General features: G+C 48.5%; 9 protein-coding genes across 9 annotated transcripts; 4 read left to right on the top strand and 5 right to left on the bottom strand.

The window, feature by feature from the left end:
• Window positions 1–111: 111 nt before the first annotated feature.
• DFJ58DRAFT_329285 (carbohydrate esterase family 4 protein) lies at window positions 112–2,262 on the bottom strand. The gene is made up of 15 exons (XM_041379882.1): window positions 2,192–2,262; window positions 1,784–2,123; window positions 1,682–1,727; window positions 1,551–1,635; window positions 1,433–1,493; window positions 1,361–1,385; window positions 1,145–1,310; window positions 1,070–1,091; window positions 883–1,011; window positions 799–825; window positions 715–748; window positions 605–660; window positions 505–555; window positions 430–454; window positions 112–377 (listed from the first exon to the last, which is right to left on the bottom strand). Exons 2-15 carry the CDS (start codon window positions 1,837–1,839, stop codon window positions 246–248), a joined length of 915 nt encoding a protein of 304 aa, XP_041244838.1. The 5' UTR covers window positions 1,840–2,123; window positions 2,192–2,262; the 3' UTR covers window positions 112–245.
• A 791-nt stretch (window positions 2,263–3,053) lies between these two features.
• DFJ58DRAFT_659089 (amino acid transporter) lies at window positions 3,054–5,226 on the top strand (the record flags this gene model as incomplete). The annotated part of the gene is made up of 12 exons (XM_041382067.1): window positions 3,054–3,191; window positions 3,245–3,329; window positions 3,386–3,479; window positions 3,545–3,621; window positions 3,674–3,728; window positions 3,773–3,946; window positions 3,968–4,110; window positions 4,159–4,212; window positions 4,266–4,513; window positions 4,568–4,773; window positions 4,830–5,032; window positions 5,090–5,226. 12 exons carry the CDS (start codon window positions 3,054–3,056, stop codon window positions 5,224–5,226), a joined length of 1,614 nt encoding a protein of 537 aa, XP_041244837.1.
• An 866-nt stretch (window positions 5,227–6,092) lies between these two features.
• Window positions 6,093–8,049, bottom strand: DFJ58DRAFT_783378 (arginase family-domain-containing protein). Its single transcript, XM_041389896.1, has 9 exons — window positions 7,860–8,049; window positions 7,695–7,810; window positions 7,285–7,640; window positions 7,051–7,222; window positions 6,870–6,969; window positions 6,751–6,818; window positions 6,646–6,700; window positions 6,462–6,592; window positions 6,093–6,411 (listed from the first exon to the last, which is right to left on the bottom strand). Exons 1-9 carry the CDS (start codon window positions 7,996–7,998, stop codon window positions 6,352–6,354), a joined length of 1,197 nt encoding a protein of 398 aa, XP_041244836.1. The 5' UTR covers window positions 7,999–8,049; the 3' UTR covers window positions 6,093–6,351.
• Window positions 8,050–8,821: 772 nt separating this feature from the next.
• Window positions 8,822–10,483, top strand: DFJ58DRAFT_726920 (MOP flippase; the record flags this gene model as incomplete). The annotated part of the gene is made up of 8 exons (XM_041385417.1): window positions 8,822–9,134; window positions 9,182–9,313; window positions 9,357–9,474; window positions 9,523–9,686; window positions 9,735–9,874; window positions 9,926–10,103; window positions 10,155–10,268; window positions 10,317–10,483. The coding sequence occupies 8 exons, from the start codon at window positions 8,822–8,824 to the stop codon at window positions 10,481–10,483; spliced, it is 1,326 nt and encodes a 441-aa protein (XP_041244835.1).
• Window positions 10,484–10,812: 329 nt separating this feature from the next.
• On the bottom strand, window positions 10,813–11,982 carry DFJ58DRAFT_715953 (thioredoxin-like protein; the record flags this gene model as incomplete). Its single annotated transcript, XM_041384176.1, has 8 exons — window positions 10,813–10,919; window positions 10,972–11,194; window positions 11,266–11,269; window positions 11,305–11,432; window positions 11,482–11,598; window positions 11,656–11,694; window positions 11,750–11,830; window positions 11,878–11,982. 8 exons carry the CDS (start codon window positions 11,980–11,982, stop codon window positions 10,813–10,815), a joined length of 804 nt encoding a protein of 267 aa, XP_041244834.1.
• A 941-nt stretch (window positions 11,983–12,923) lies between these two features.
• On the bottom strand, window positions 12,924–16,105 carry DFJ58DRAFT_783365 (glycosyltransferase family 66 protein). The gene is given in 15 exon segments (XM_041389895.1): window positions 12,924–13,286; window positions 13,336–13,736; window positions 13,791–13,941; window positions 13,976–14,165; window positions 14,185–14,219; window positions 14,278–14,584; window positions 14,635–14,842; window positions 14,890–15,075; window positions 15,133–15,253; window positions 15,279–15,336; window positions 15,417–15,527; window positions 15,586–15,617; window positions 15,673–15,709; window positions 15,759–15,776; window positions 15,831–16,105. The coding sequence occupies 15 exon segments, from the start codon at window positions 15,986–15,988 to the stop codon at window positions 13,158–13,160; spliced, it is 2,142 nt and encodes a 713-aa protein (XP_041244833.1). The 5' UTR covers window positions 15,989–16,105; the 3' UTR covers window positions 12,924–13,157.
• A 786-nt stretch (window positions 16,106–16,891) lies between these two features.
• On the top strand, window positions 16,892–18,989 carry DFJ58DRAFT_329002 (uncharacterized protein). The gene is made up of 7 exons (XM_041379881.1): window positions 16,892–17,222; window positions 17,273–17,384; window positions 17,442–17,588; window positions 17,646–18,114; window positions 18,169–18,309; window positions 18,364–18,530; window positions 18,585–18,989. Exons 1-7 carry the CDS (start codon window positions 17,095–17,097, stop codon window positions 18,660–18,662), a joined length of 1,242 nt encoding a protein of 413 aa, XP_041244832.1. The 5' UTR covers window positions 16,892–17,094; the 3' UTR covers window positions 18,663–18,989.
• Window positions 18,990–20,603: 1,614 nt separating this feature from the next.
• DFJ58DRAFT_783355 (bromodomain-containing protein) lies at window positions 20,604–25,298 on the top strand. Its single transcript, XM_041389894.1, has 18 exons — window positions 20,604–20,890; window positions 20,941–20,991; window positions 21,039–21,092; window positions 21,142–21,257; window positions 21,309–21,441; window positions 21,492–21,568; window positions 21,618–21,785; window positions 21,835–22,008; window positions 22,066–22,404; window positions 22,452–22,621; window positions 22,672–22,816; window positions 22,865–23,633; window positions 23,683–24,513; window positions 24,570–24,584; window positions 24,646–24,775; window positions 24,824–24,870; window positions 24,920–25,007; window positions 25,060–25,298. The coding sequence occupies exons 1-18, from the start codon at window positions 20,764–20,766 to the stop codon at window positions 25,265–25,267; spliced, it is 3,642 nt and encodes a 1,213-aa protein (XP_041244831.1). The 5' UTR covers window positions 20,604–20,763; the 3' UTR covers window positions 25,268–25,298.
• On the bottom strand, window positions 25,299–26,658 carry DFJ58DRAFT_783353 (uncharacterized protein). Its single transcript, XM_041389893.1, has 7 exons — window positions 26,382–26,658; window positions 26,284–26,327; window positions 26,114–26,215; window positions 25,793–26,062; window positions 25,628–25,741; window positions 25,554–25,572; window positions 25,299–25,499 (listed from the first exon to the last, which is right to left on the bottom strand). The coding sequence occupies exons 1-7, from the start codon at window positions 26,643–26,645 to the stop codon at window positions 25,431–25,433; spliced, it is 882 nt and encodes a 293-aa protein (XP_041244830.1). The 5' UTR covers window positions 26,646–26,658; the 3' UTR covers window positions 25,299–25,430.
• Window positions 26,659–26,817: the final 159 nt, after the last annotated feature.

Genomic DNA, 26,817 nt, shown 5'->3' with positions numbered 1-26,817 from the left:
AGAAAAGGCTCTTTATATATCTTTAGAAAGACCAGGATCGCAGGAGGGATCTTCTGTTATGTGACCCCATGACTATGGGTTGTATTGCGGCCTATTGCGGCTCGCTCTTGGCACGATCCATGATTTAATATCTCCTGGGGCTTTCTACACGTGTAGGTTATCAAACCAACTTGATAGAACGCTGATACATGTCATTCAATATTCATCCACGTGAAGAAGTCTTCGACAACACTATGTGCAATATTTCACTGTGGGAAGCCTTTAGGCATTACGGCACCTGGTGCTGGTCCTTTTCTGGCTCTAAAATCTTGAGCCATCCCGTGTAAGGTTACCCAGTGTACGTTATCGTGGGTATTGACCCATTCAATGAAACGCTCCTATGTATCGCTAGTTATTTAGAGAGTAAGGAGCGTGATGGATGGAACATACCAGCATAAGAAGCACGTGTGGACGACTGCACCAAAAAACTCAGAGACGCTCAAGTATCAAAGGAGGGAGACTGACCCGCTGACATCTGGGTGGATCGTGAGAGGGAACACGAAATCTTCCTCTTCTCTGAGTGGTGTGATCAGACAGTAGATTGCAACATAACTGGCATCATTACCTATACAGGTAAGTGAAAGTATCTTTCCAAAGCTGCTCGACATCTCGAGTATTAACCTGTTGGATACGTGAATGATAAATCTCAAAAGTACTTCAAACATGATGACACACCCAACCATGCGAGTTTGAGCTTGACTTAATGAACCTAGATTAATGTCAGTATGTCAAACTCGCACACAAGTCGCAGCATCTAACATCATTGGGGGAAGATCATCAAGGTACCTTTCCAAATGTGTAAGATGCATGAAATGGAAGACACCAATGATACAATCGACGGACCAGTTAGCAGGAATCTCGACCAGTCCCGTTTCCTTGCCCCTTTGCAGCGGCTTCATCCACGTGTGAGCTTGCGCCTGGTAATCAATCTTTGTCCACGTATCTTCATCACGAAGATAATACATCTGCGAACTGAAGAATGCGACCATTACTATGAGTGATCACTGGCTGGAATGGTATACCGCCTTACTCGTGGGACATGTTGGAGTGATCTGTTGAAATGATGTCAGTACCTTGCTTGAAACGAGTGGCAATATGTTATGACCATATTCGATGCCCTTTTCTAACAACAGTGTCGTCCCCTCCTTGCTGGTTTCCCACCAAGGGGCGACGCTGCCCTTTGGAGGGACACCATGATTGAAATCGGTAAGAAGCTTGTAGGTGTAGTCCAAAATGTCTCGCTGTTGTTCCAGGGTCATAGAGACAGGGTTCTTTGGAAACATTCAGTTCCGTGTTTAATATCGATATCATCGCCACTTGCCTCATGGGAGTATCCATGGAGACCTCTGTGCATGACATGAGAAAGATAACGACCTCATCCAGGGAAGCTTACATTTCATGACCGGCATCTCGAACTGCTTCCATTTGCTTCGGAAATGTCTCCAAGCTATGTCCTATACATGCGAGTAATCAATTACACGTGTCTTGAGAATATTGAACTTAGGACCGACCAGGGATGAACCAGGTTGTTGTGATCTTATACTTATCAAACAGCTTCAGAAGGCGAGGCACTCCAACTTCTCCCGCATACATTCCCTGCCTGGCTTGAGCTCTCAATCATATAAAGTTACCGTGACCATACTCGGGAAATATCCAACGGAGAATCTTCTCCTCCATAGGACCCAAGCCTGCATAATAATCCTCGGCGCTGATTCATTTCATGATCAAACGGAAAACGACATACCAACCAGCCACAGCATCAACATCTACGCCAAATCCAATGAGAACTTTTCTAGGCATTAGGTGCTCGTGGCTCGCAAGAAGATTCAGACAGTGTTGATGGGCAATCCTGAAGTCTGAGTCATGGTGAGAATGTCAACGCAACAATATATATACAAGGGAACGGTCCCATGACCCTTGCCAAGGACCGGCAACAGGAGGCGGCAGCGAATGCTCACTCACAGACGATTTAAGATAAGCATAGTAGACGGTGATGGATTTACTCTAGAACACGACTCCTAGTTGAACTCGAGAATTTGCTGCAATTGCACAATTTGCAGACGTTCAACAGCTGGTTACTGAACCTATAAATTTGTTCGTGAATTCTGAGGGAATTAAAATATGTACACTGTAATGCAGTGGCGATGCTTACTGTTACAGTTGCAGTTGAATATTGAATATTGAATGCTGAACGTTAACGTTGAACGTCGAGTTGGATGATTGGTTGTAGTGGTGGCAGTGTAAAACATATCCACATTTAGTAGCTCTCAGAGTTTCTATCTATTATTAACTTCCAGACATTTCAACGTATCGACCTTTCGAACACGAGCTTGTGCTGCAGGAATCCCCGACATTGGGAGGGGGGCTCTGTCGAACACAAAAAGGAAACTGTTAAGACGCGGTGCCCTATATATGGGCTGTGTTGGGGATATCATTATGTATGATAGTACGGTACGTAGCCTACGGGGTTCGCGTTTGAGATGCATATAAGTTGATGCGTGAGCTAGCTCGTTGAATTCGGTGCCCGAGCAATTGGGTACAATATGATATATATGATACACTTGCTCCTCCTCCTTCCTCCACCTATCCATCTCCTCCCTCCCCACCAGATATTGGGGTCAAATAATGGCAGGGGAAAATGTTGTCTCCTCCACCCTCTCACAACTTGAGCTTCAGCGCATGAGGCAAAGCAAGAATTAACACGTGTCAGGGAGTTGGGGCGCATGCACCGCGGCCGTTACGATCATTTATGGCTTCATTGCCAATTGTGCGTCTCCCGTTATCCGAACTCCACATTGTCATACATGACAACCACGTCACCGTGACTGTCAAGAGATAAGTGATATTTTTACCGACCTTCCGGCGGGAGGCTTAACAGTTGACATGACCCAGTAACTGATATCAAGCGCCCACATGGACCCCTTATCTCCAACTCGACTGATATATTTGCCGTAAAAGAAGAGTAAGAACCCAGTGCCCTTTTGTCATCGGCGTGTCCGAAATTCATTGACAAAATGTTGATCAGCGAGAAGCAGGCAGAAGTTAGCGTCCACACTACCAGCATCGAGGGCTACCCCACTCCACAACGCAATGCAGACGATACACTACTCGCTGAACTTGGGTACAAAGCCGAGTTCAAGCGCGAGTTCTCGGTCAGTCCCTCCTTATCAACCGCCCGTATGGAAGCCAAAATGATTCTGTCCAGATGATCGAGACAATTGCTTTTGCCTTCTCAATCATGGGTGTGGTGGCTTCTGTAACATCGACATTCTCATTTCCATTGGTCTCAGGTGTGTGCCTACTCTCCAACAGCAGTCGCAAGTGACGCTGACTCGGAGATCTGTAGGTGGTCACGTTGGAATGGTCTGGGGATGGCTGATCCCCTGTTTCTTTGTGATGACGGTGGCATCTTCAATGGCGGAGCTGGTATCATCAATGCCGTAAATATATTTGTCGCCTTCTACATTACCGTGGCTTGGGGTCTCATATGCGTGTTTTCTCCTAGGACTTCTGCTGGCCTCTATTACTTTTCCGCTAAACTCGCACCTCCGAAATACTCCGCATTAGCGAGCTGGATCACAGGTTGGGACAACATTTTATAAAATAAACTCTCATCTCATTATGGAGTTTCCAGGATGGGCCAATATCACGGGCCAAGTTACTCTTGTGTGTTCCATTGATTTTACATGGTTTGTTAAGCAGCACTACACTTCCTGTGACTTACTTTGTGTAGTGCGCAGATGATCGCTACTGCGATTGCGGTGAGCTCTGATGGAGCAACGATAGTGAGCTCTGGTGCCACATACGGCATCTTACTTACCATTCTATTTACCCATGGCCTGGTGTGTTCTGCTGCTACGAACGTATTGGCCCGCTTGAATCTGTTTTACGTCATTGTCAACGGCAAGTACTAGTTTACGAGGTGTAGATGGACTTCCGGATCCCAATTTCTTCCAACAGTTGGTACCACTATAGCCGCCATCGTTGCTCTACTCGTCTGTTCTGGTGACAACAAAGTATCCACCAAAGATGCCTTCACTATGTTCGAGAACAACACAGGATGGAGCAACAGTGAGTACTGGTCCGTAATCTGAGGGCATGGACCGACCGCGTGTACAGATGGATGGGCTTTCCTTCTTGCTTTCACATCTCCAATGTGGACGCTCACGGGCTGTGAGTAGGCAAATGTTGTCTGCAGATGTAGTATTGACTTCATAGAACTCCAGATGACTCCGCTGCGCACATCTCTGAAGAGGTAGCCGGTGCTCAGCGTACAGCACCCATTGCAATCCTCGTGGGTGTATTCGGGACACAAGTACTAGGCTGGCTTCTCTTCATCGCGTGCTCCTTTGCAACGGCTTCAGTGACCGACTTGTTGACTAGTGCCTTACCACTTCCCATGGGTCAGCTATTTTTGGATGTACTTGGAAAAAGAGGGATGCTAGCAATATGGAGTTTTATCATTGTTGTCCAGGTACGGTGAAGAATTATCATTATCTGTTTTTCGCATGAATAATCGATTGATTAGTTCGTGACGGGAGCTGCACAAGGAGTCGATGCATCTCGCGTCATCTTCGCTTTTGCGAGAGATAACGCTCTTCCCGGCTCTCGTTGGTGGAAGCGGATCAATCGGCACACGCAAACTCCTGTAAATGCTGTTTGGTTGGTAATGGCTGGTGCTGCTGTCTGTGGCTTGTTAGGCTTCTCTGCTGCTGCACTTTCATCCCTTGCGGGGTACGTTGGACTTCGCTTCGTAAAGTCCATATCCTCAGGAGTTATCCACCTTCCAGGGCCTCTGTCATCGGCTTGTACGTGTCTTATGCAACACCTATCTTCCTTCGTATCACATCGGGCCGTGATAAGCTAGTCCCTGGCACATTCAGCCTGGGAAGGTGGTATATGCCTATTGGGATCATAGCGGTTGCATGGGTATCATTCATTGTTGTATTATTGTTCTTTCCCTCAACACAAACAGCCACCCCGGTGGGGATGAGTACGTATATCGACCGATTCTGATGGTCTTGATTCGGTCGCTGACGAGATGGTACAGACTACGCTGTTGTGATTATCATGGGCGTGTTCGTCTTTGCGTCTATCTCTTGGGTCGTTTCAGCGCATAAGTGGTTCCATGGCCCGATCAAGAATATTGATGATTCCACGTCGTCTTTAGAGGGGAAAGAGCTTTGAAAGGTGATATTTGGTCCATTGTTGTCAAAGCACATCTGTAGATACTAGTAACGTAGGTACAATCAAATATTATGCTCTGCACCTGTAGAAGACTACTCAATTGAAATAGAGAAACAATCCAGTACTTCCTGTCCATGTCTAATCTACACATCCTATTCGAATTCGATAAAGACGTATAGTACATCTATCCTGTCTCAAATCAAGAATATAGGGTTACTTACCCGCGTCCGGTGAACGGGCCACCAATGCGCTCTGACTTGTTATCCGATTTACACATGCACAAGTACTAGTTACCAATATTCAGAGCTGTTACCCTTCTTTTCAAGACTGAGGTAATATTACACGTGCGGCATGTGTACAATACAAATTTCACCCTCCATTTTTTCTTGAATCATGTCCGAGTCACGTATCTCGGGCCCGGCAGGCCCCTAAGTAGTAAGTACACAAAAGCGATAATGACGTTTTCATGCCCGCGGTCAGTATGTAATGCAACACGTGTGGACCGACTTCGCATCCATCATGACACATGAAACATATGAAAGCATGGCGAAATAACGGTGAGGGGTGCCCTGAAGCTGGAGTGTCATGCCATCAGTGATGCTAAGATTCTATTACAGATCGAGTACGTTAGCATACGACGTAAAAGAACGTGGCCACATACTAGTAATATACCGAACGTCGGATTCTTGTAGAATATTATAACGAGACCAGCCGTATTGTTGTGTATACTGATTGTGTCTTCCAAGAGGAACGACTGTCTTCCTTCTATCAGGGTCTGCCTATCATGATGGGAGACTAACTAAATGTCAAAGTCGACCACGCTGATCTTTATGACCTTCCTTTTTGGGCTAGCGAGCCGCTGATCCTTCGAAAACCACGATATTTACAATTGCCGCGAGTACCATGTGCTTGATATTTTACATGAAGGCTGTGATTGGATATCTGAAATCCCCATCCAACGATGTCGTACAGTGCGAACGCAAATAGTGATTACTCTAGAACCAACGGCATTTGATACAGGACTAACCAAACAGTGCATAGATGGAATCTCAAATGAAGCAGGAAATGAGTACCAAGAAATTTATTTTGGTGCTCTGACTAACTTGATAGGTAAAATCAGTCTTCTCAATTCGCGACTTTACCCAAGGGGGTTTTGGCCATTACACTGATGACCTCGAAAAGTACCTGTGAAGCCAGGGTTAAAAACGGTTCAGAATTTGATATACATGACGTACGTCGGCTGCGGCCATGGTCGTAAGCTCTGCATTGGTGTCATATGCAGGAGCAACTTCAACAATATCGGCCGAGACAATGTGGAGACCATCTAGGCCTCTGAGGATGGTGCGTAACTCGCGTGTGGACCAGCCTTCCGGTAGCTGAGCTCATCACCTTCATCTAACCAATTATGTACGAACTCACCGCCAGTTTCCGGGGTGCCCGTCGCAGGAGCGAATGCGGGATCGATTGAATCAATCTGTAATAAGTTGATTGACCGCTCATCAGCGAGATGAAATGCCAACACACATCAATGGACAGATAAACGGGTCGATCGCCGACGGTCTTCCGAATCTTTTCGATAATTCCGTCGGTGCCTGTGAGATGTTCAGATAATGAACAATGATAAATGGTCGGCCTTGTTTCACCTATGGTGTCGATTTCACGGGCTTCGATTCGTTGGAAGCCAGAATCGTCGTCATTAGCATAATCGGCTGGTCCTGATAGCGTAGTCCGGATAGCGCCATGCTAGATATTCAATGATAAACTAGGATCAAAGAATTCGGTGACAGAAATGGGTGTTGGAAGGTAAGGAAATGAGATACTTGCAATAGAGCTTCCATTCCTAATCAGACCCTCCTGACTAGCCCAGTAAAAATATGTGCCGTGGTTAATAGCGGCCTGATCGGAAGGGGCGCCTCCAAACACAGAGGGTTTCCAGGTATCTAAGTGGGAGTCAAAGTGGATGACAGAAATTGGGCCATATGCAGAGTGAATGGACCTGCCAGGGTGCAGTAAACATTGAGCACTAATTGCAAATCACCCACTAAAAACGAAACGGACCTAAGCAGAGGCAGAACAATTGTGTGGTCACCACCAAGTGTGACTATACGTGGATGATTCTTTCCGTCGACCGAAATTGGAACGAGGGGCTTGCCGGTGAGAGCGTCCTTGCCAAGTGGGGAAAAAGCAGGTCGGTGAAGGAGCTCCTTGTGCCCGCCTTCAATTTGCCGGATGGCGTACTTGTTGTCGTAGGGCGTGACTGGGATGTCACCGCAATCTACAATTTTGAGTCCAGAAAGGAATGGGTTAACCTCGAGGGGAACGTTATATCCCCCGTATAAGGTCAACCGACGGGATCCGGCGCGAATACCGGCAGGCCCGAACCGGGCACCAGGACGGTAGGATGTCCCTGTATCCTGTGTAGAACACTCGAATAAACCTTTTGAATAAACAGAGATGTGATGACGTACAAAAGGGGCACCGATAAATGCGATGTCAAAAGTAGTATCTCGGTCCTTGCCAAGACATTGAACCCATGGTAGCTTCGCAAATGTGGTAATTCCAGAAAAAATGGAGTCCGCAGTCACTGCATTGTTGGTGAGCGGCAGTTAAAAGGGGGGTATTTTATCGTATACCTTCATCGTCGCCTGGATACACAGCCTGGTAGGGATATTTGACATAATTCAGAGGAATTTGGTCTTCGTGGTGATGGTCGTGTGCGAGGCCAACGGCAGCGAACACCAAAGCGAACAGAGTGACAGTTTGCAATTTCATCTCGGGGGAAAATTATAGAGGGTAGATGCTGATGAGTTTCAATGAGCGTTAGGCCATCTAAAAAGCTTTTCTTGCGGGAAAAAAATCGTATCTCATGACCCGCTATCACGCCACGAGTACCGCAAAAAATGGTGGTTCTGTCTTGATAACATCACAGGTGCAAGATGCTTTCCGCCATGAGGCAGAAAACGCAAGACCCAATCTGCCAGATGAATCTTATCAGGGAAAGTGAAATGGAAATGCACCGGAAAAATCGGCTCACAAAAATACTCCAGAGATAGGATCAAACACGATGCAAGCCTCATTTTGAGAAGGATACATGTTGTCCCAGAGGATTTCGAAAGGGAATTGGCATGGGACAATCCGAGGTTCCGTTATATAGTCCGTTACCTCGGAATCCGCTATAAACACTGAATTGGTAGCGGCTATTCACCAAGTTTCGTATCATGTCACGTACTAGATCCATGGATGAAACTGCACCCCTTCTCCCCAACGCTCAGCGCACACAGCAGCAACTGAATGTCCATTCCCTTCAGAACTTTCCCGAAGTGGCAGGAGAGAACCGAACAATCGGACCCCGCCTTGTCGCCTCCCTTGTCATCGATTCAATCCCTGGTAGGATATGCTTCGTCAACCCCAAGAAGCATGTACTAACAACCGATGTCAATCAGTCATTTTGTCCTATATTTTACAGAATTCTATCCAGACAGTGTCGATCGTGATCACAGGCCGTCTGGGCCCAGAAGAACTTTCTGCGGCGGCATTTTCGATGATGCTGGCCTACGTTACTGGCGAGTAGTCCCGTCGATTATCTTTTGCAAGGATGATCCCACGTCCTGTAGGCTGGTGCATTGCACTGGGAGGGGGATCGGCTCTCGATACCTTAGGCTCTCAGGCATTTACGGGAGGAAGTCGTTCTACCGATCTGTCTGTGCATTTCCAGCGTTGCGTAGTGTTACTTTGGATTCTTCTGATTCCCGTCGGTGTGCTCTGGGCATTCATGGAGCCTGTCCTTTTGGCTATCAAAGAACCCCCTCGTCTTTGCAAGGATGTGCAAGATATTTTGCGGATCTTGTTGTTCGGCGCACCTGGGTATATTGCTTTCGAGTCCCTCAAGAAATACCTGCAATGCCAAGGTCAGTCGCATGCCGAGCATTCGTCTGTTGACTAACAAGATATGCAGGAATTATGAAGGCCGCTACTTGGGTACTGATCATGATATCGCCAATCAATATCGCCCTAAACATTTTCCTGGTCCATTATACTTCATTGGGCATGCTCGGCTGCCCTGTTGCGCTTTCCATCACATACTGGTGTGCATTTTTCCTCTTGATTGCAATGACATCGATGTCTTCCAGTGCACAAACAAAACGCTACGTGGGGTGGCTTTCAACCCAAGGCTGTCTTCAACATCGAGAGTTGCATCGGGTTCCTGAAGTTGGCACTCCCGGGTATCTTAATGGTAGGCACAGAATGGTGAGCCGTTACTGCCCCCAACTCGGGCGTTCCACTTACTGTGAACAGGGCTGCATTCGAAATAGTAGCTCTCGCAGCCGGCCGGCTCGGAGAGCTTCCACTGGCGGCGCAGTCTGTCATCATGACCACCGACCAAAGTATCGATTTCCCTTATACACCTCATAATGTATTAACCACATCCATAGTCATAAGCACGCTACCTTTTGGGTTCGGTTAGTGTCCAGTGCGATAAATAATTCATGCGTCTGACATCTCACCAGGGGTCGTCGCCTCCAATCGCATCGGAAATCTGATCGGGGCACGAACGGCCATCGGGGCAAGGAACGCAGCCCACGCTATTGCCTTTATTAGCGTCATTGTTGGCTTCATAGTGATGATCATCATGTTAGCAGCCAGAAATGTACGTCAGTGATCGTCTCGCTACTGTGCCTTTGTACCAAACGACAGATAGAAATTTGGCTATATCTTCAGCGATGACGAGGACGTCGTCCGGCTCGTCAGCAAAGTAATGCCTCTGGTCGCTTCATTTCAAGTGAGTACATTTCATGCGCGATATCTACAAATTAGAGAATACCTTGAGATCGCCGACGGTCTTGCAAATTCCTGTGGTGGCGTCCTTCGCGGTCAAGGTGAGCAAGCATTTGGTGTGAAATGGGAAACTCACCTATCAGCGCTTTCAGGCCGACAACACCTTGGCGCCATGTTCAACCTTGTTGCATACTACATTCTTGCATTACCGATCGGAATCACCCTCGCATTCAAGACTGGTATTGGCCTGCAGGGACTCTGGATCGGTGCGCATTCCTGTACCTCTTGTGAGACTACTGCTCATCCTCATTCAGGTCAAGTCATCGGCCTCTTCACAGTAGGCCTATCTGAATATGGTATGGTATGGCTCGGGACAAACTGGGACCGAGAGATACAGAAAGGAATCAAGAGGAACGCCGAAGAAGCAAAGCGAAGGGTGTTGGCTGAACAGATACGCCAGGAAGACGGTTTAACGAATTGACCTGAGAGACTTCACAAGGGGGCGAAAGACTGATAAAGAACGCGTGTTGGGATACATACTTCGAATGCAAACTTCAATAGAATGTGAGACGAGCGCTCACCCATATCTGCGGGAAACTGGGGGTTATGCAGAACATAGAACACGAATCATAATCAAAATTTTTTTGTCCGTGAGCACGCGCGTGGCTTCCCCTCCCATTAAGAAACTGGCCAGAATAGCGATAATGTCGGCCACTGCTGAACACCGTGTGAGATTGGTGACACATCTGAGGGTGACACCAAACACGTTGGAGAAGAAGATGTCAATTACTTTAAGTTAATCCAAGTAAATTACAGTTCATCCCTGACAGATTGCTCTGGTGATGTTTGAAGGAAGTCTGCTGACCCATCCAATATGGACCTAAAGAATTTGGTCAACGGCTCATACTTGGTCGTCCCTGAGTAGTCATATTTGTCAAGTAATCAAAGCCGTATGCGCAAAGCACGCACCTTCATACAAAACCGGCACGCTGGATCCTGGTGGATACACAATGACCTTTGACGCCTTTCCCTCGACAGTCGCTGGGAACCCCAAGGATGTCGCAAATGCGCCATCTGGGTCTGTATGATGGCCAAACGCCATCTTCTTCCAGTAATTATTGGCAAAGACCTGCCAGAGCAGCGGAAACTTCTTGTCCTTATTCAAGAGAATGACACGTGGGAGATCGCTCGTCTGTGGGGCATGCGCGGGTCACATGAGGCCAAGAGGCTGGATACCAAGCTAAGAGCCGAACCTTATCTAACCACGCTGGGATGTCGTGGATATGTCGGGAGAGATTTTACGTTATTGGGCACGGAGCGCGAGGCCCAGCGGATGAACTTGCCAGAGTACGTTCGTTGGAGTCGTACGGCTCAGGCTGGGCCAGGCTACCACGAGGGAAGACTTTGACTGTTGGGAACCCTTGAACACCCTGAACGAGTGTCAGAAACGACTGCGTCCAAGTGTAATGGAATGTGCACCTGTTCTCCGCACAACCGCTTGTTCAACTCGGCATCGCAGTCTACTGCATAAAACGGGATGAGTGGACTCAAATTCTCGGCGGCCTTGCTGTACTCGGGAGCCATTCGTTGACAGTGCTGATGTGCTTGTTCGTCAGTTGGATTTGAAAACGAAACCATAATTCTGGAACCCACCCCGCACCACGGGGCGACAAACGCAACCACGCTCGTCCTCTGGTTGAATGAGGATATTCAGTTTTAATGTAAGGGCAGAGTCAAGGCCGCCTACATTACTCCTCATAGCCCTGCGAAAACCTTTTGGGTCCAGCATCTTAACCTTGGTATCAGGAGGAAATATGGCTGCAGACACCTATTGTGGGCAATAACACCAGAAGCGCGGCTAAAGGAAATAGAAACATTGCGAAACAGGCCGATACTAGCAAGTAAACGAGCAGACGAGCCCGCCAGAAGGTGTATCGAGTCGAAGTAGAGTGTGGATGTCGTTGCTAATTGATATGCCATAACGCGCTGCGTCGGCAACAAGACAAACTTTGACGCTGACGTGGCGTTCGGAATTTTGTCACCTACTACACATCGTACACAACTCCTCAATCCCATCAAACTGGCACTGGCTGCTTGGATAATATATGCAATGATATATATGTATGTATGTCTATGTATGTACAAATCGAGGAAGCCGCAGTGAGTGAACAAAGGTAGCGGCTCTCGAGCTCGAGTCTTGAAGCTGCCGGCCCGAGGTGCCCAGTGGAGGCTCATTGACCCAATCTCTAACTCACTCTAGATCTTGTCTTGAATATTCAGCTCGGTAGATCCAGATACGTATAAATGAGTGACGAGAGCCCACGCCCACCAGGAAGAGGAAAATCAAAAAAAGTGCCGGCAGGTCTAGGAAGATGAGGGGTGGGCAACAATGGCTGGTGCTCGAGGTATTAATGTTGATGAGAATGTGCCTGCGTACGTACCAGCATCTGGTCAGCAATCGTCCAAGGCTTCTGCGGGAAATCAGGCCAGCCGCAGAGATGACGGCCGCGAACAATAATGTCATCTGGGTTAATAAAGTTGCTCAAAAGTACCAACGATCTGTCGCAGTCCAGACTCCTAACATACCTCGATGATCGGCAGCCCAGCCGCTGTGAGGGACAGTAAGAAGATGTTCGATGCAATGAGGAAGCACTTCTATACTCTCCGACAAGTGACCAGAGTTGAATGACACGGACGAGGATCGAGTCATCACGGATTTGGAATAGCCTAGTGGATCAATGTCAACCCTCGGATATCCAACACCTCGACGAAGGAGGAGCCCGAGCAGAGTGTGTCATGCACGGTCAAGATCGAGAGGACGTAAATGTCACCTTCCAGGCGGAAAACGGCGAGGAACAGACACTTTGATAAACCCACCAACGGCGTTGAAAGGAAGCGAGCAGTTCAATAATCGCACATGATTTACATACATAATCCCATTCTTTGCATAAGTTGATGTATTATCACTAGGTACTGCTTGTCGGACCGAGACAATATGTGTACTACGACGAGACGAAGAAGAGGGCGAACGAAGGTTGCAGCTCCAGACAAGGTCTACAATACTACAAGGAAATACGATCTCTATGTCAGGTCGACCCATCGTTCCGAGGCCTCGATCAAGGCTTTTCTGTATCGCATTCGCCCCACTCCCTCGCTCAAGCACTGATAGCCTTCCTTCTCGACACAGGTTTTGTCCGCTTGCGTTTCTTCCCCTGATCGAACGCATTCGCGATTTTCAAGTCACGTCCGAGCACATCATCCTTCTTCACTTCATAAATGCGGACCTAGAGTACAGTCAGCCAAATACCGCAAGCCAATCACATCGAGACGCACAATCCAGTTTTCTGATGTATATGCCTCCTCGAGGTAATCCAAAGTTGGGCCCTGGATAGGCATATGCTGTCCCCGCACACGATCCACGGGCTGCTGACCACCAAACAGCTCCGCAAAGCGATAGTAACTCATCTTGTACATCAGACTGTCGCGCATCGCCGGAGCTGCCTCGCTGTCTACGCGGTACTCTCCACGGTTGAAGTAATTTGGCTCTTGGATCTCATCGGGCCAGACACCCTGCGCGATGCGTACCATCCAGAGGAACTTGTTGATGTCGTCGCCACTGTATCCGATCAACCCACCAAAAATGATAAGCACATAGCTGACATCGTGTTTACGCAGGATGGGGTATGCAATGTCCTCTGGTGACGACATGGCTTTGCCCACTGTCGCAATGTGTGCTGTTGCACGACTCAGCATCAATTAAGGTTGTTACGTCACTGGGAGCAACTCACTGTTGTTCCAGGTGTTGTTGTCCACCAACGTCGGGCGATCCGCCATTCCTGCGATCTGGTAGCCATAATCCCACCAACTCATGACAACTGCATCCTCTGCCGTGTTTTGCCTCAGCCAGTGGTATGCCTCTCTGAAATCATCAATGATGTTCTTGCTTCCATCGGGGAGAAGTCGAACTCAGCACGACGGATGGCGAGGAATATGCGTTCGAAGTCACCCATGTGCAGTGCACAACGAAGAAGAGAAGCAATCCGAGCGAGTTCAGGAGAACGATTAGGCGCGTGTCCATACCAAAGACGCCCTTTTCGGCAGTAGTGGCAGATTTGGCAGCTACAGCAGAGGAGGTAACGTTGGAGACAAGATCGCCTAAGACACTGCCAGTAGATGCAGGACACTTCCTTTTCCTTCTCCTTGTTCTTTTTCGTCTTCTTGCTGGTGGCGGGCGTCGTGGTAGGTGTTGTTCCAGTGGAGTGAGGAGTTGAGGACCCATTCTTGTTCGTCTTCAACATTCGGTTCGCTAGGGTCCAGGTACGTATCCATGAGAGTCGAGAGCGCTACAGCGGCAGACACACAGACGACCGGGGTGAGGGTAAGCATCAGACGCACCATCACGCCTGCGAAGTAGCTGGCAACGACTGCGTAGATGATCACGAAGACGTGCTCGTCCCTCAACGTACGGAAACACATCACGACGCCCACAGGGAAAAGGAAAATCAGGAAGTGCAAGTCCATGAAGAACGAGGGCCACGCGGTAGGCTGGTGCTCGGATACCGAAGCGATGATGGGGATGTACCTGAGCGTCTAGTCAGTAATGGAGGGTTATGCGCAGGTATCTTCACATACTTCTTGGCGTAGCCGGTGTCCCACAGGGAGTAGAATCGCCCAGTCCAAGGGGCAATCCAGCCCTTATAAGTAAGGCCAACAAACCCAAAGAAGCCGATCAGGCCAACAGAGATGACCGCACCGAACAGTAACTCCTGGAACTGCTTTGAAGAAACGTGTGCGCGGACGAGTTGCGCGAAAGCAACGATCTGCAATAGGCCGAACACACCTGTAAAGGTATTAATATAATGCAAGAAACGGGACTAAAGAATGTACCGAGCGCGGCCATGTGTTCGCTAGTGCGAACAGGCTGGAAGCCAACGAAGGGGACCTGCATACTGGACAAAGTGCCGATCGCGTACCAGGACGAATACGCAACGTAAAGCCGGCCCGTGAAACGACCCATCAACAACAAGACGAGGGCATGCATAGGAATCATATTTGTGATGAATGCATACCCGCCTAGTGCACTATTATCAGAATCTAAACATGAAACAAATCACTTATATGACGACATACCCCATGCAGCGACCATGTAGAAGTAAAATACAGCAGCAATAGTGCCCCAAAATGCGCTTCCCTGCTTGAGTGCCTTGATCCATGCGAAAAAGGTAAACATGAGCAAGAATATGGCAATAGCCTCATTGATCGTACGAGCCGGCGACAGAACGCGAGATGTAACCGGGCACGATGCCGATGAACGCGGCTGCAAGAAGACCAGCACTTTCAGTCTTTCAATTCTTTCGTAAACCTGGCAAGTGATAAAATATTAACTGGCATAATGGAGTGCAGAGCGCGCGCACATGTACGTGGCCCAAGCGGTTAAGGCGCTAAATCCTGGAGCTAGGAGGACGCAAATGTTGCGGATATCGACCGGGAGATTGAGTGCATGGAGTAAGTTGTATATTACACCGCTGGTTGCCATAAGGACCGGGGTAGATGGTTCCACCGACTACACGTCCAAGGGGGTACCATGCCGTTGGGTCAAACCAGTTCCAAAATTCCTGAGAAACGTGACTTGTGAAGTGCTAGTTGAAGAGCCTGAATGTAGGTGCTCACATAGAAACCTTGCGAGGCGAGAACCTTCGTTGCTCGACTGTAAAGGAGGGGCTGAGCACGCGAATAGACACACGAAATCTACGTACTAGTTAAACCATGGGTCGCTGTTAAGAATTCATTGTGTCAGTCACCACATGTTCATATACAGTTTCACGTACAATTCATGAATAATACTCTCAAAATTGATAACAGCAAATAGACGAGAGGCAATAGCAGCGCCTGATATGAGGGCAAGTGCAATGATACGGAGGAGGGACGCGGTATTGGTAACGGTTGCAGGAGACAAATCAGAAGGGAGTGGGTAGGCAGCCGGCATGGCCGCTAGTAATTATTGCCGACTGTGGTGAATAGTCTTTTAGCAACGTTGAATGAAGAGACCGAAATATGAGCTGCAACTTGTGCAACCCTCCAAGTAGCGGAAATGCGAAACCTTGGCGTTAACCGAAAGTCGACGTGTCCAATAAATGTGAACTTTGACCCCTCCCTGGAGGGTCACACGCATCTAGTATACTGCCACAGTGCAGGCTATCTACTACTACTCATCACTGCCATTCATATGCTGCTAGTGACCCGTGGTTTATGTGCTACTCATAGTAGCTCAAGGTGTCCTCAGTAGAAACCTAACATGGATATAAGGTGGGACGAGTCAGTGCAGCTGGCTTCTGGTATTGGCAGTACTGCTTTTCCGATGACTGCCGCCGCGGTCCAGGAAATTCATCGTGGCATCCGTCATATTATCCATCTGCAGGGGAGATGCTGGCATATGGGCCCTAAATCTATTGGCAGTGAAGTGGTGCCTGCAGTGACCGGTGCCGCGAACCTGGTGTGGGAGGAATAACACAGACATTCACCTCGAGATACGGAATACTCATTGAGTCAGGCTGGCTTAACAATAGATTATGCCTGCTGGATCAAACGCCGGGGCAACACGCTGGACAACGCGCCCGGATCCATCATTCACACCAGTTTAAACGTCCTGGCATTTTGCACTCGCCGCCCAGCCGGAGCTTGGTAGTCCAGTATCACAAAACCTACCCTCCACCTCGATAACGAACCGCTACCCTTATCAGCTTTGGTGCGTCATAAGGCAGTGACAACACCATTAGAATGCGCCGTGTAAGTATTGATGGAATTTCTACAACAGTGCTAGTTCAACACGTGTCTCTCATCAACCTTCCATCTAGGGCAGGCGTGCTGAAGCCTCGAGGCGCAGCATGTAGCCCTCATAAGCGACTTCAGATGCAACGGCATTCTGCACTTTTCTTCCAGCTCTCTTCATCTTGCAGCTCTTCAATAGCAGAGCCACTATCATATTCACGTCCTGGTGACTGAATACATACTGAGCAATAACCACAGTTATCCAACCTTGCGGGTATATTCGTACCCTAATCCCTTTCACGTTATTCGTAGATCGGCCAAATCATGCTCCCCATTACCGAATTCCAGTTTGCGTTCTGTGGGATCGCGACTTTTGCGGCCACCTTCGGCTACGCATGTGCTCGCAGAGCCTCGTCCCTGAACGCGCAACCAAGCCACGTCGATGTCGAACCGTGAGTCACGCAACCCAGCCAAGTAGTAGTAATCCATAACGCGGACTCAGCGAGGAGAAGTCTCTCAAGCGTAAGCTCGATGAATCTGATGGCGAATCCGAGGGTGAACAGGAGAGACCCGTCAAAAGGAGCAGAACACCTCCCAACGACCACGAGGAGGAAGTAAGTTTTGATCGAAGACGATGATATTGTTTTCATTTGTTGAGTAACTTCTGCTAGGAGTGGGAAGTTGTCATCCCGCCCCCTTCATATCAAGAGGCCCAGAACGCGGCACCCCATCCTGAACCAGCTGTTCGAGAAGAAGTGTCTACAGCTGTTCAAATCGGGACCGCGCAAGTCGAAGAAGTCGCTCCGAGCGCTAACGAGGTAAAGTTAAGATTCAATCTGATTACGCACCAGGTGACTTAAATTAATCTTCTGCAGCCCGCTCCAGAAGCACATATCCCACCGGCTACCATTGTTAACGAAAATGTTCAGCCAGCCGAACCACAGCCGGAGGAGGCTGAGTCACAGCCTAAGCATCCCGAGAATCAGTCTCAATCATTGAGGACCAATGAGCCCAGTGAGCCTCGCCCCGTTACGCCGCCGCCACCACCAGCTCCCAAGCCAGTCACTCTTAGGTCGAATGTCACTGCATTCTCATCTTTCGCAAACACCAAATCTCCTTTCACCAAGTATTCCAACACTCCCTTCCCATCATCTACGTCGACGTTCACACCTGCCTGGCGATGCGGCGAATCCCGTACCCCAGTCTTTTCTATTGACAACGCACCAGTGCCGTGTCCGAATGATAATGCGCTCTCGCCGTCTCCAAATGAAGTTACTGAGACGTCTTCAGCCGGTGCTCTAGGTGACCGCACGCAGGCATCCACAGCACCAAAAACATCCTCACGTGCGTCACCGCCTGCGGCGACCTGGCCACTTCATTAATCTATGGTATCCCTAGCTGTAACCGGTGAAGAAGACGAATCCGTCTCCTCCGAGCTCAAAGGTGTCAAAATCTTTATAAAGCGCGGACGCAAAGAGTTCACGGATGGTAACTTTGGACATATCAAACTCCTGACGCAGAACGAACGCACACGCTTGCGTAAGTACATCTTCCTTGTAAAATGTCGGTATTGATCACGGTGCGGTGTATCAGTATTCAGGCGGGATCCCCTGGGCCAGGTGTCGATGAATGTAGCATTGCGGTCCGCAGTGCGGTGCCATTATGATGCAGGGGAAAATATTCTCCGAGTCGTGCTGATGGAGCAGGTCGCTGTTGAGGGGAAGGAACCGAAAGACGAGGTTGTGATCTATGCCCTCAAGGTAGGTAACAGAACTTTAAGCCAAGATCAATTCGGTTAATCGGTCGACATGCAGCCGGGGCGTGCATCGAAGGCCGATTTCAAGGCTTTTGCTCAAACACTCTGCGCAAACGATCGTCTCAAGGCGTCATAATACCCCCCTCCATGGAGGTCAATGGCAGATGACATGTGTCATGTCGCAAGATGCTGGACATCTTCTTTAGGACGCCATATGCGTTCGGGTAGCAAGTTGTATGACAGGATGTCAACGACTTCATCACATGTGCGAAATTGGCTTGGTTGGTGAAAGGCCTCAGCAGAGTCAGCACGTTCAGACCACTAGGAACAGTTATAGATATCCCGACACTGTATATTGAATACCCACAAAAGATTGTACGAATTTTTGCTCGTGTTGCATTCACAATATATTTTCTAGGCGAGCTTGTACATCTACTCAATAGAATCATGATTTCAGTGCTAAGTTGTCGGGAACTCGAGAAGATCACAACTGCGGCATGGTCGGAATAGTGGCAGATCACATATTTTTGTGCTCTCACTGTCTCAGGAAGGGCGCTAAGTGAATATTTTGGATAATGTATCCCTGATCGCAGTCTGGCCCACTTTGATAAATAAAACGTATGTTTCGAATGCTTAGCACGGTAAAACTGTCGTGCATTGTGCAGCGAGCTTCTACTACAAAGTTGGCAGATGGGCCAGTCATTCAATCTGACCTTCATAACCGTGTTATGTGCTTGAGAGCTTAAACTGTTTTAATAGACTGTCTTGAAAGACCACTTCGGAAGTATGGAAGCTGAGTTTGTAGAGCACAGCCAGAACGTCCATTTCCGCAGCTATGCTTCCGAGAAGCAGTGATCGAGGCCGTGTAAGGCAGGTTCTTATCTTACTCGACTCATCAGTCCTTTCAGATTTTTCCTGGAACATCGGAGCAAATAGCACTTACTTTTGCTGAAGGGTATTGCCCCATGGGGTGTGTCGTCAGTTCCCGATGAGTTAAAGCTCCATATCACCTTCCGCCAAGCTTCAATATTTCCTTGAATGTCCATGATCTTCGTTGATTACAGCACCGCCAGGCTCACCTGGCAATTCTAATTAGTTAGAAAAGATGCTGAGCAAGATAACGGGATATAGTGAAATACAAAGCTGAATTAGCACCGCGTCTGAAATTACTTCCGAATTTCATGATGCTGTGCTTCGTCTGCTCTGCATTAACACCGGTGTTAATAGTTGGTTGTTGTGAATGTGATAGAAGATATGAATGGATGTATCGAAGTAGAAGTCTCACGAGTTAATCGCCATGGGTGGGGCGACCGACCTTGAAAGTTATGTACTGAGCAGCCCAGCGTCAGTAACTTAGTGCCCATCCGTGGTTGGAAAGCTTGAATGGAAAAATAAATAACCACATGAGTCTTGCTAGGCGTGCTCTCCGATAACGACCTGCTGCTGAATTTGAACGAGAAGGCGAAGCTGCGATCGAGATCGTCGTGTGCAGAAGTCCTTGGAGGAACTTGATCGAAGGGGGAAATCAGACTGCGAGGAACTGAGAAACCACGTAAGACCCTTGGCGTAGCCGCATAGTGCTTAGTTGCTGGTCAATTCCAGACACCGTACCCCCGCACTGTGGCCTCCATTGACACATACCTGTGCAACATCTTAGGACTCCGAAGTCACGAACATGACGTCCCTACCAGTTCACCTTGCAGGGGATAGCAGGTGCACATGATAATCCTTCAGCCGGAAGCCTTCAATCATACGTGTTCGACCATCTTCGGTGAAAGCGTGGATTATTGAGACCATTTTGCAGATCAGTAAGTTGTGTATGATTTTTTATCGAATCCACTAGCGTTTGAGACATGTAGGAAGCACGAAAGGCTGATCGTTATAGATCTATCTCTTCAATTTCCCGGGTCGAATGCAATCAATGCGACACAGAAAATTGCAGGATAGCTGCACTGATCGATGGGATCGCTCAGCGCTAATGATTTTGAGACACCAACCACTTTGAAGTTTGAAGTACTAGTAGGTCACACTACGCGGAGGTCACATGATGTGTCAGGTCACGGTTACGGTGGCTAGTGTCCCTTAGTAGGCTAAGGCTGCTATCAGCATTTGGATATGTTTCTCGCTGTTTCTCCTCAGCTCGCCTAGTGAGCGACTCGAAACCAGTACGGAAACTTTGAGCGGTAGTTCGGAAGTCTCGCCAATCTCTTCACTTTGTTTTCCTTGTTTGCCACACCATGGCCCGCGGCTTCAAATCCCCTACTGCTCAAGTACCACTGCCTAAAGTGTCATTTATTATCGTCCAGGATGATGATATCAACCAACCTGCTGGAGTGCACGACCTACAAGCCAGATCTTACGGATGTGTGCAGCGTATACGCCCTGTCAAACCACTCGAGCTAACTCCTTTGCAGACAACGACTTCACCGAATTCCTGAGACCGGATCATTACATTCGGTACATTGGTGAGCATGTCCACGCGTAATCAATGTATTTATTTGACGGAAAATAGAGCCCCTCGAGAAAGACCTTGCTATTCAGGTTGAATATGACATGGACGACCAAGGTGGGCACCCTCTTTCCCTCTCCTTCACTCTATTAATATGTTAGAGCAGACCAGGAATGGCTTGACGCAGTGAACGTTGAAAGGAAGAAGGATCAACTGAATGTGGTTACGTACGAGACGTTTGAGATTATTATGGATCGCCTGGAGAAAGAATACTTCGACTTGGTACGCCCTTCTGCACCATGTATAGGCTCCTCTCATTTTGTCACTATCCAGACCAAGAGTATACCCAAATCTGATTATGCTATGCCTTCTGAGGATTCGACTTGCGCCATTTGTGACGATTCCGAGGGAGAAAACAGCAATGCTATCGTATTTTGTGACGGTTGCAACCTCGCTGTTCATCAGGGTATTTTCCCTCGAACTTTTGGGCATATAATTTTACTCATATACCGACAGACTGCTATGGAGTCCCGTACATACCTGAAGGCCAGTGGTTATGTCGCAAGTGCACCGTCTCTCCGGAGAATCCAGTGGTGAGGAGAATGTCGAAAGGGCACGCATCTGTCACTAACGGACATTCAGTCATGCATACTTTGCCCAAACGAAGGGGGAGCGTTCAAACAAACGGTATTCGGTGACTGGGCCCATCTTCTGTGTGCCATTTGGATACCCGAGACGCGGGTGGCAAATGAGGTATTCATGGAACCTATCACTGGATCTGATAAAATTCCGAAGCAACGCTGGAAATTGGTATATTCCTTTGCATCATGTTCCTTTTGTCCATTGACAATCCATGCAGAAATGCTCAATATGTGGCATTCGCGAGGGTGCATGCATCCAGTGTACAAAGAACTCATGCTTCCTGGCCTTCCACACAACCTGCGCTCGCAAGGAAAGGTTTCTCATGCCAATGAAGAGCTCCCAGGGTTCTGAGCCTGGTACGCTGGCATGTTATTGTGAGAAGCACCTTCCTGTATGCAATGTCGTCTCCTTTGCATGGAAACAACTCATTATTTTATTTTATTTTCAGAAAGAGCAGCAAGACGCTCGCCTCAAAGCTCTTGCACAAGATGGCCTGATGACCAGCCCCAGTTCCAAGCTGTCCAAATCTGCACGTGCATATGCCAAAACCTACAAGACCGGCCCACCGCTTGTGCCACACATCATTGTTGAACGCATCCTGAATTATATTACCAAGGTAAATGTGCGCAAGAAAACCGAATTTGTATACATGGTTTGTAAATACTGGAGCTTGAAGCGTGAGGCGAGGCGAGGGGCGCCACTATTGAAGAGACTGCATCTCGAACCATGGACAGCATCAAACGCAGGGAAAGTACAGACGGAAGAAGAAAAGACTGCGAAACTAGAGGTTAGTTTTCCTTTCTATTGCTTCTGCAGTAGTTGATGTTCGTGCAGCATTTGAAACATTTGCGCAGAGATCTGGAGTCTGTTCGCGAATTGGCACTACAAACTCGCAGACGGGAGAGCCGGAAGCTTGCACAGACTGAAAGCATCCAGAAAGTGCTCGAGATTGCACTCTTTCCTCACGAGGCACTACTCCGGCTTGCGTTTGAGAAAGTTCTTGCGTACGCAGTACTCCAAATCTTTACATTGAAACATCCTAACATTCCATCAGTCTTGATCGCCACGGTCTCTTCAAGCATCCGGTGTCAAGGACGGAGGTCCCCGACTACTATGATGTCGTGAAAAAGCCCATGACTTGGGATGCGATTGATGCGAAGCTTGACCGTCACGAGTACTGGGACCTCGAAGGTTTCAAGGTGAACCATACTTGGGCTGGTTTTACGCTTCCGCTTAACGTTTTGCAGAGTGACATCGAGTTAGTACTGTCTAATGCAATCCTGTACAACAAGCCTGGTACATCGTTCTACAAGACCGCACAAAGAATGCAAATAAGCAGTCAACCCATCCTTCAGGAACTCACTTCCCTCGCCTACAATCACTCACCCCTTACTCCCCCTGATTCTTCTGACTCCTCCGTTCTCTCCCAGATGTCCATCGGAGACCTAGAACCTTTGATGGAGACACTCCAGCTACTAACGTCAACTCAAGACATCCAAGATAACGTCAATCTTCTTCTTCATTCCGATCCCATCTCATCACTATTCAACTTTGAACTTCCGCGCATCAAGCCTCCACCGCCTCCTCCCCCAGCTCCATCTCCCCCGCCGCCTCCCAAGTCCAAGGCGCCCAAAAAGAAGCGTCATCTCAAGACCGTCGAACCTGGTCCTCTGGACACCTCCCCAGGTTTCCGTGCCCCGCGAACCCGCCGAGCTCATGCGGCAGCCGCAGCTTTCGAGGCCGAGGCTGGCTTCGAACCCGAATTTCAATCTACTGCCGAACCTGAACTGGGAGCAATTGAGATCGATCAGAAAGTGGCTTCTGAACCACCAAAGAAACGACGCCGGCAGAGTGCAATGCCTGGGCAAGCAGAAACGCCACCCATGGTCACAGATGTAGACAGTCAGGGATTATTCAAAATGTTCGATGCCGGATGGATTTTACCGACGGGACAACGAAGGGGAGGACGTCAGCCTGTGGAGAGGGCTCCGCTTCCACCGAAGAAAAAGAAGATGGGTAAGTTGATCTCCTTTGCTGTTTTCTCAAACTGACCGTCGTAATGAAGATCGTGGGACGTCGAGGTTGTCTGTATTCAGCACAAACGCATCGGATAATCAGACTCTGGACGAGATTTCTGGACCTTCTGGCTTGTCCGTAGAAGAGAAAGCACAGGTGGATGTCGAGTTTGGAGTAATGTCCGAGGCAAGTGCTGGTGCCCTTGACATGGATGCACAGGCAGGCTTGGGCCTTGTCAATGAGGAGATGGTGGCATCCATAGCTCTCGATATTCCAGAGAAGCACCAGGAGGAAGAAATGGAGAGGCAACTACAGCCAGAACCAGTACCAGAACCAGTACCAGAACCAGAACCAGAACCAGAACCTGAAGTTCAACTGCAGACAATAATTCAGCCGGAGGCCACAGAGTTAGAAGAGGACAGGGAGGAGACACGATCAGAGTTAGAAGCGCGGATAGCCAAGATCCCCATTCGACCAAACACGACGATCAATGTCGAGAATGGGAAAATTGTCGTGGAGGAACTAGACACGCCCAAACTTCGACGGGAAAAGGCAAGGCAGCGGAAGGCAGAAAAGGCCGCCGCCGCCGCCGCTGCTACTGCTGCTGCCCAAGGCCTTCCGCAAGCCAAAGTCGAGATCCCGAAAACCAACGTCGGGACCACTCAAGATGACGTCTCCGATTTATCTTCTCTGAGCGAGCTGGACAGTGATACTGATGAGAAACCTGTGGCACGGGGCAATACGACTACATCCAGTGCCATACCCGAAGTAAAGCTCGTCGGAACGCGTCAACCGCAACGAGCGCCAGCCACTTTCGTTACCACAGGAAAAGCTCTTGTTGTCCTTGAACCGGGAAAGCAGTTAGAAAATGGCACTCTTGGTAGGTCAGCCGATACTCTCACAGAATACTCTCATTTGACGACGATCCCATGTTAGTTTGGGCCAAAGCAGGTCAGACATGAATGGAATCTGGCTGTCTACAGACTCTTGCTGATATCACTTCATATATTAGACACGTATCCATGGTGGCCTGCAGTTGTTTGGGAACCAGATGACCCAATGATTCCAGAAGATGTCAGGAAGAAGAGGCCTCAAGATAATTCACGTCATGTCGTACAATTTTATGACCCCACGATGTCATGGTACACCTCCGAAAATGAACAGTCGGACTTTGCTGACTATTTGAACAGGACATGGGTCGCCATTGGCAACATGTTATTACTGGGTGAGGATAATGGTAGGTGCTGGCGGAGTTTTGTGTCTGCCACCCCTGATTCCCCCATTAGAGGTTGATGCTTCTCTACTTTCGCCAACTTCGATGGTTCAAAAGTGGAAAACACCCAGGATTAAGAAGCAATGTCGGGAAGCTTTCCAGTAAGTCCTCTTATCATCCGTCAGATATTTCACGAGAACACGTTGCTTCCAGGCGCGCCTTGGCAGAGATGGAAACGGCTGCGGATATACTTGCTCATGAAAAGGAGGATGTTGCGACGGAGGTCACAAGCTCTGGTTCTATTAAGGAGCAAGGTTCTGCTCATGTTGATGTGGCTATGTCGATCGAGCAATCAGGTTCATGCCCGGAGGCTTCTCTCGGTATTTATGCAGAGACGAGGGATTCAATCATTCATTGGTGAAAGGCTGATGTATATTAAATTGAACATTTGTTTATTCAATGTGTTTTGAAAAGTTACTTCCTGTCACCTGACGAAATAAAGGGTTGTGAATATGCTACACTGCTACAGAGATATCTCTTGGCTGTGCCAAGTCCTAACCCATAATCTGATTTCCACATGTTTCTCAAAAGGCCGCTGGGAAACACGTTGCCTTATGAAACGGCCAAGATTTCTTCTGATGATCACGGTCGCACTGTTGGTAAAACAGAATGAGTCAGACACAAGAAATAGACGTGCAGGTACTTGCATAAACAGCCGTTTTGCACCTGTGGCGTCACTAGTGAGATCCAGGTGAACTAAAGAATGAGAATATGATCATACCGAGAGCATTGCAAGAGCTTCGAGGTTCCGGACTTTCCACAGCCGTCAAAGCCACATTCATTGAGGGACCTTTCACAGTGTTTTTTCAGGCCATCTGCTATGAGCGTTGTCTCCCTTGATTGGGGCTTGTCACTACCTTTCTCGACGACGAAACACGTGACTCACGGATCGCCCTCCAGCTGCTTAAGGCAGCGCGTGATCTGTTGCCTCTGGTACTTCCTATTCCATTCACGCAGTTTGGGGAGAAGCGCTTGCTTATCTTCCTCGCTGACGGAATTCGTGCCTTGCAGGGCTAAGAGGGTCGAGAGAAATTGACACATTTCTACGAGGTACGTAGTGTCTGCTGGAGCTGAAGATGCAGTGGCCATGCGACGCGCTTGAGTGTTACAAATCGACGTTTTGGCCGTGGTTAATAGAAACCTAGCAAAGTAAGGCCTGGAAGCCATGTAGTGAATGGAGTGGGACAAGTAGTCAAAGAGAATTTACAGGTAAGCAACAACATTGAGCATTCTCATGGGTACGCTGAATGCCGTATCTTGCGCATTGTAGGCGTCCACGAGGGCCGGGAGATACTTGGCGCAAAATTCACTGACAGAAGCAAGACAGAAACTTATGGTTCAGCCAAGGAATCTGACGGAAAGGGCTGCTAAACGCACGAATTGATCGCGCTTTGGGATGGATTCCTTTGGAGTAAACCAAGCTGATTGTGCGGATGAAACGGTGAGGACGACGGTGTTGCCAAGAGGACACGAACCTGTCGGTCGAGAAACACTGGATTTTCCTGTTGATCGCCGGTCAACCCGCAGTACTCGGCCAACGAATCTGCTGTGACGTTCAATAGCCCTTGCAGACCGGCTTGCGTGTCAGACACTCTGCTCATCGTTAATACTATTGTGAAGAGTCCAGGAGTGGTTCGATGGAGTGTCACGGTGAAATTCAAAACGAGAAACAACGTGTAAAATGAATCACAAGTGCATAAGCAGGCCGCAGTCATCATGTACGTTATACGTAGTCCCATCAGTTGCCCTTGGCGCACTATGACCTCGAGTGTCAAGTAACAGTAAATCGGGACCTTGGTGGAGAAATAAGGTTAAGGTTTAGTATTCCCATACTATATACAACATTGTAGTAGGTGGTAGTAGATTTGAACGCGGGCGAAACGCCGTGGACCCTGCTCTGATCAGAAGAAG

The sequence above is a fragment of the Suillus subalutaceus genome (genome assembly GCF_016647625.1).
Source record: "Suillus subalutaceus strain FC151 chromosome Unknown DFJ58scaffold_41, whole genome shotgun sequence".
In the NCBI taxonomy this organism is placed as follows: domain Eukaryota; kingdom Fungi; phylum Basidiomycota; class Agaricomycetes; order Boletales; family Suillaceae; genus Suillus; species Suillus subalutaceus.
The sequence above is the reverse complement of the archived record's forward strand: the minus strand, read 5'-3'. Positions and strand labels throughout refer to the sequence as shown.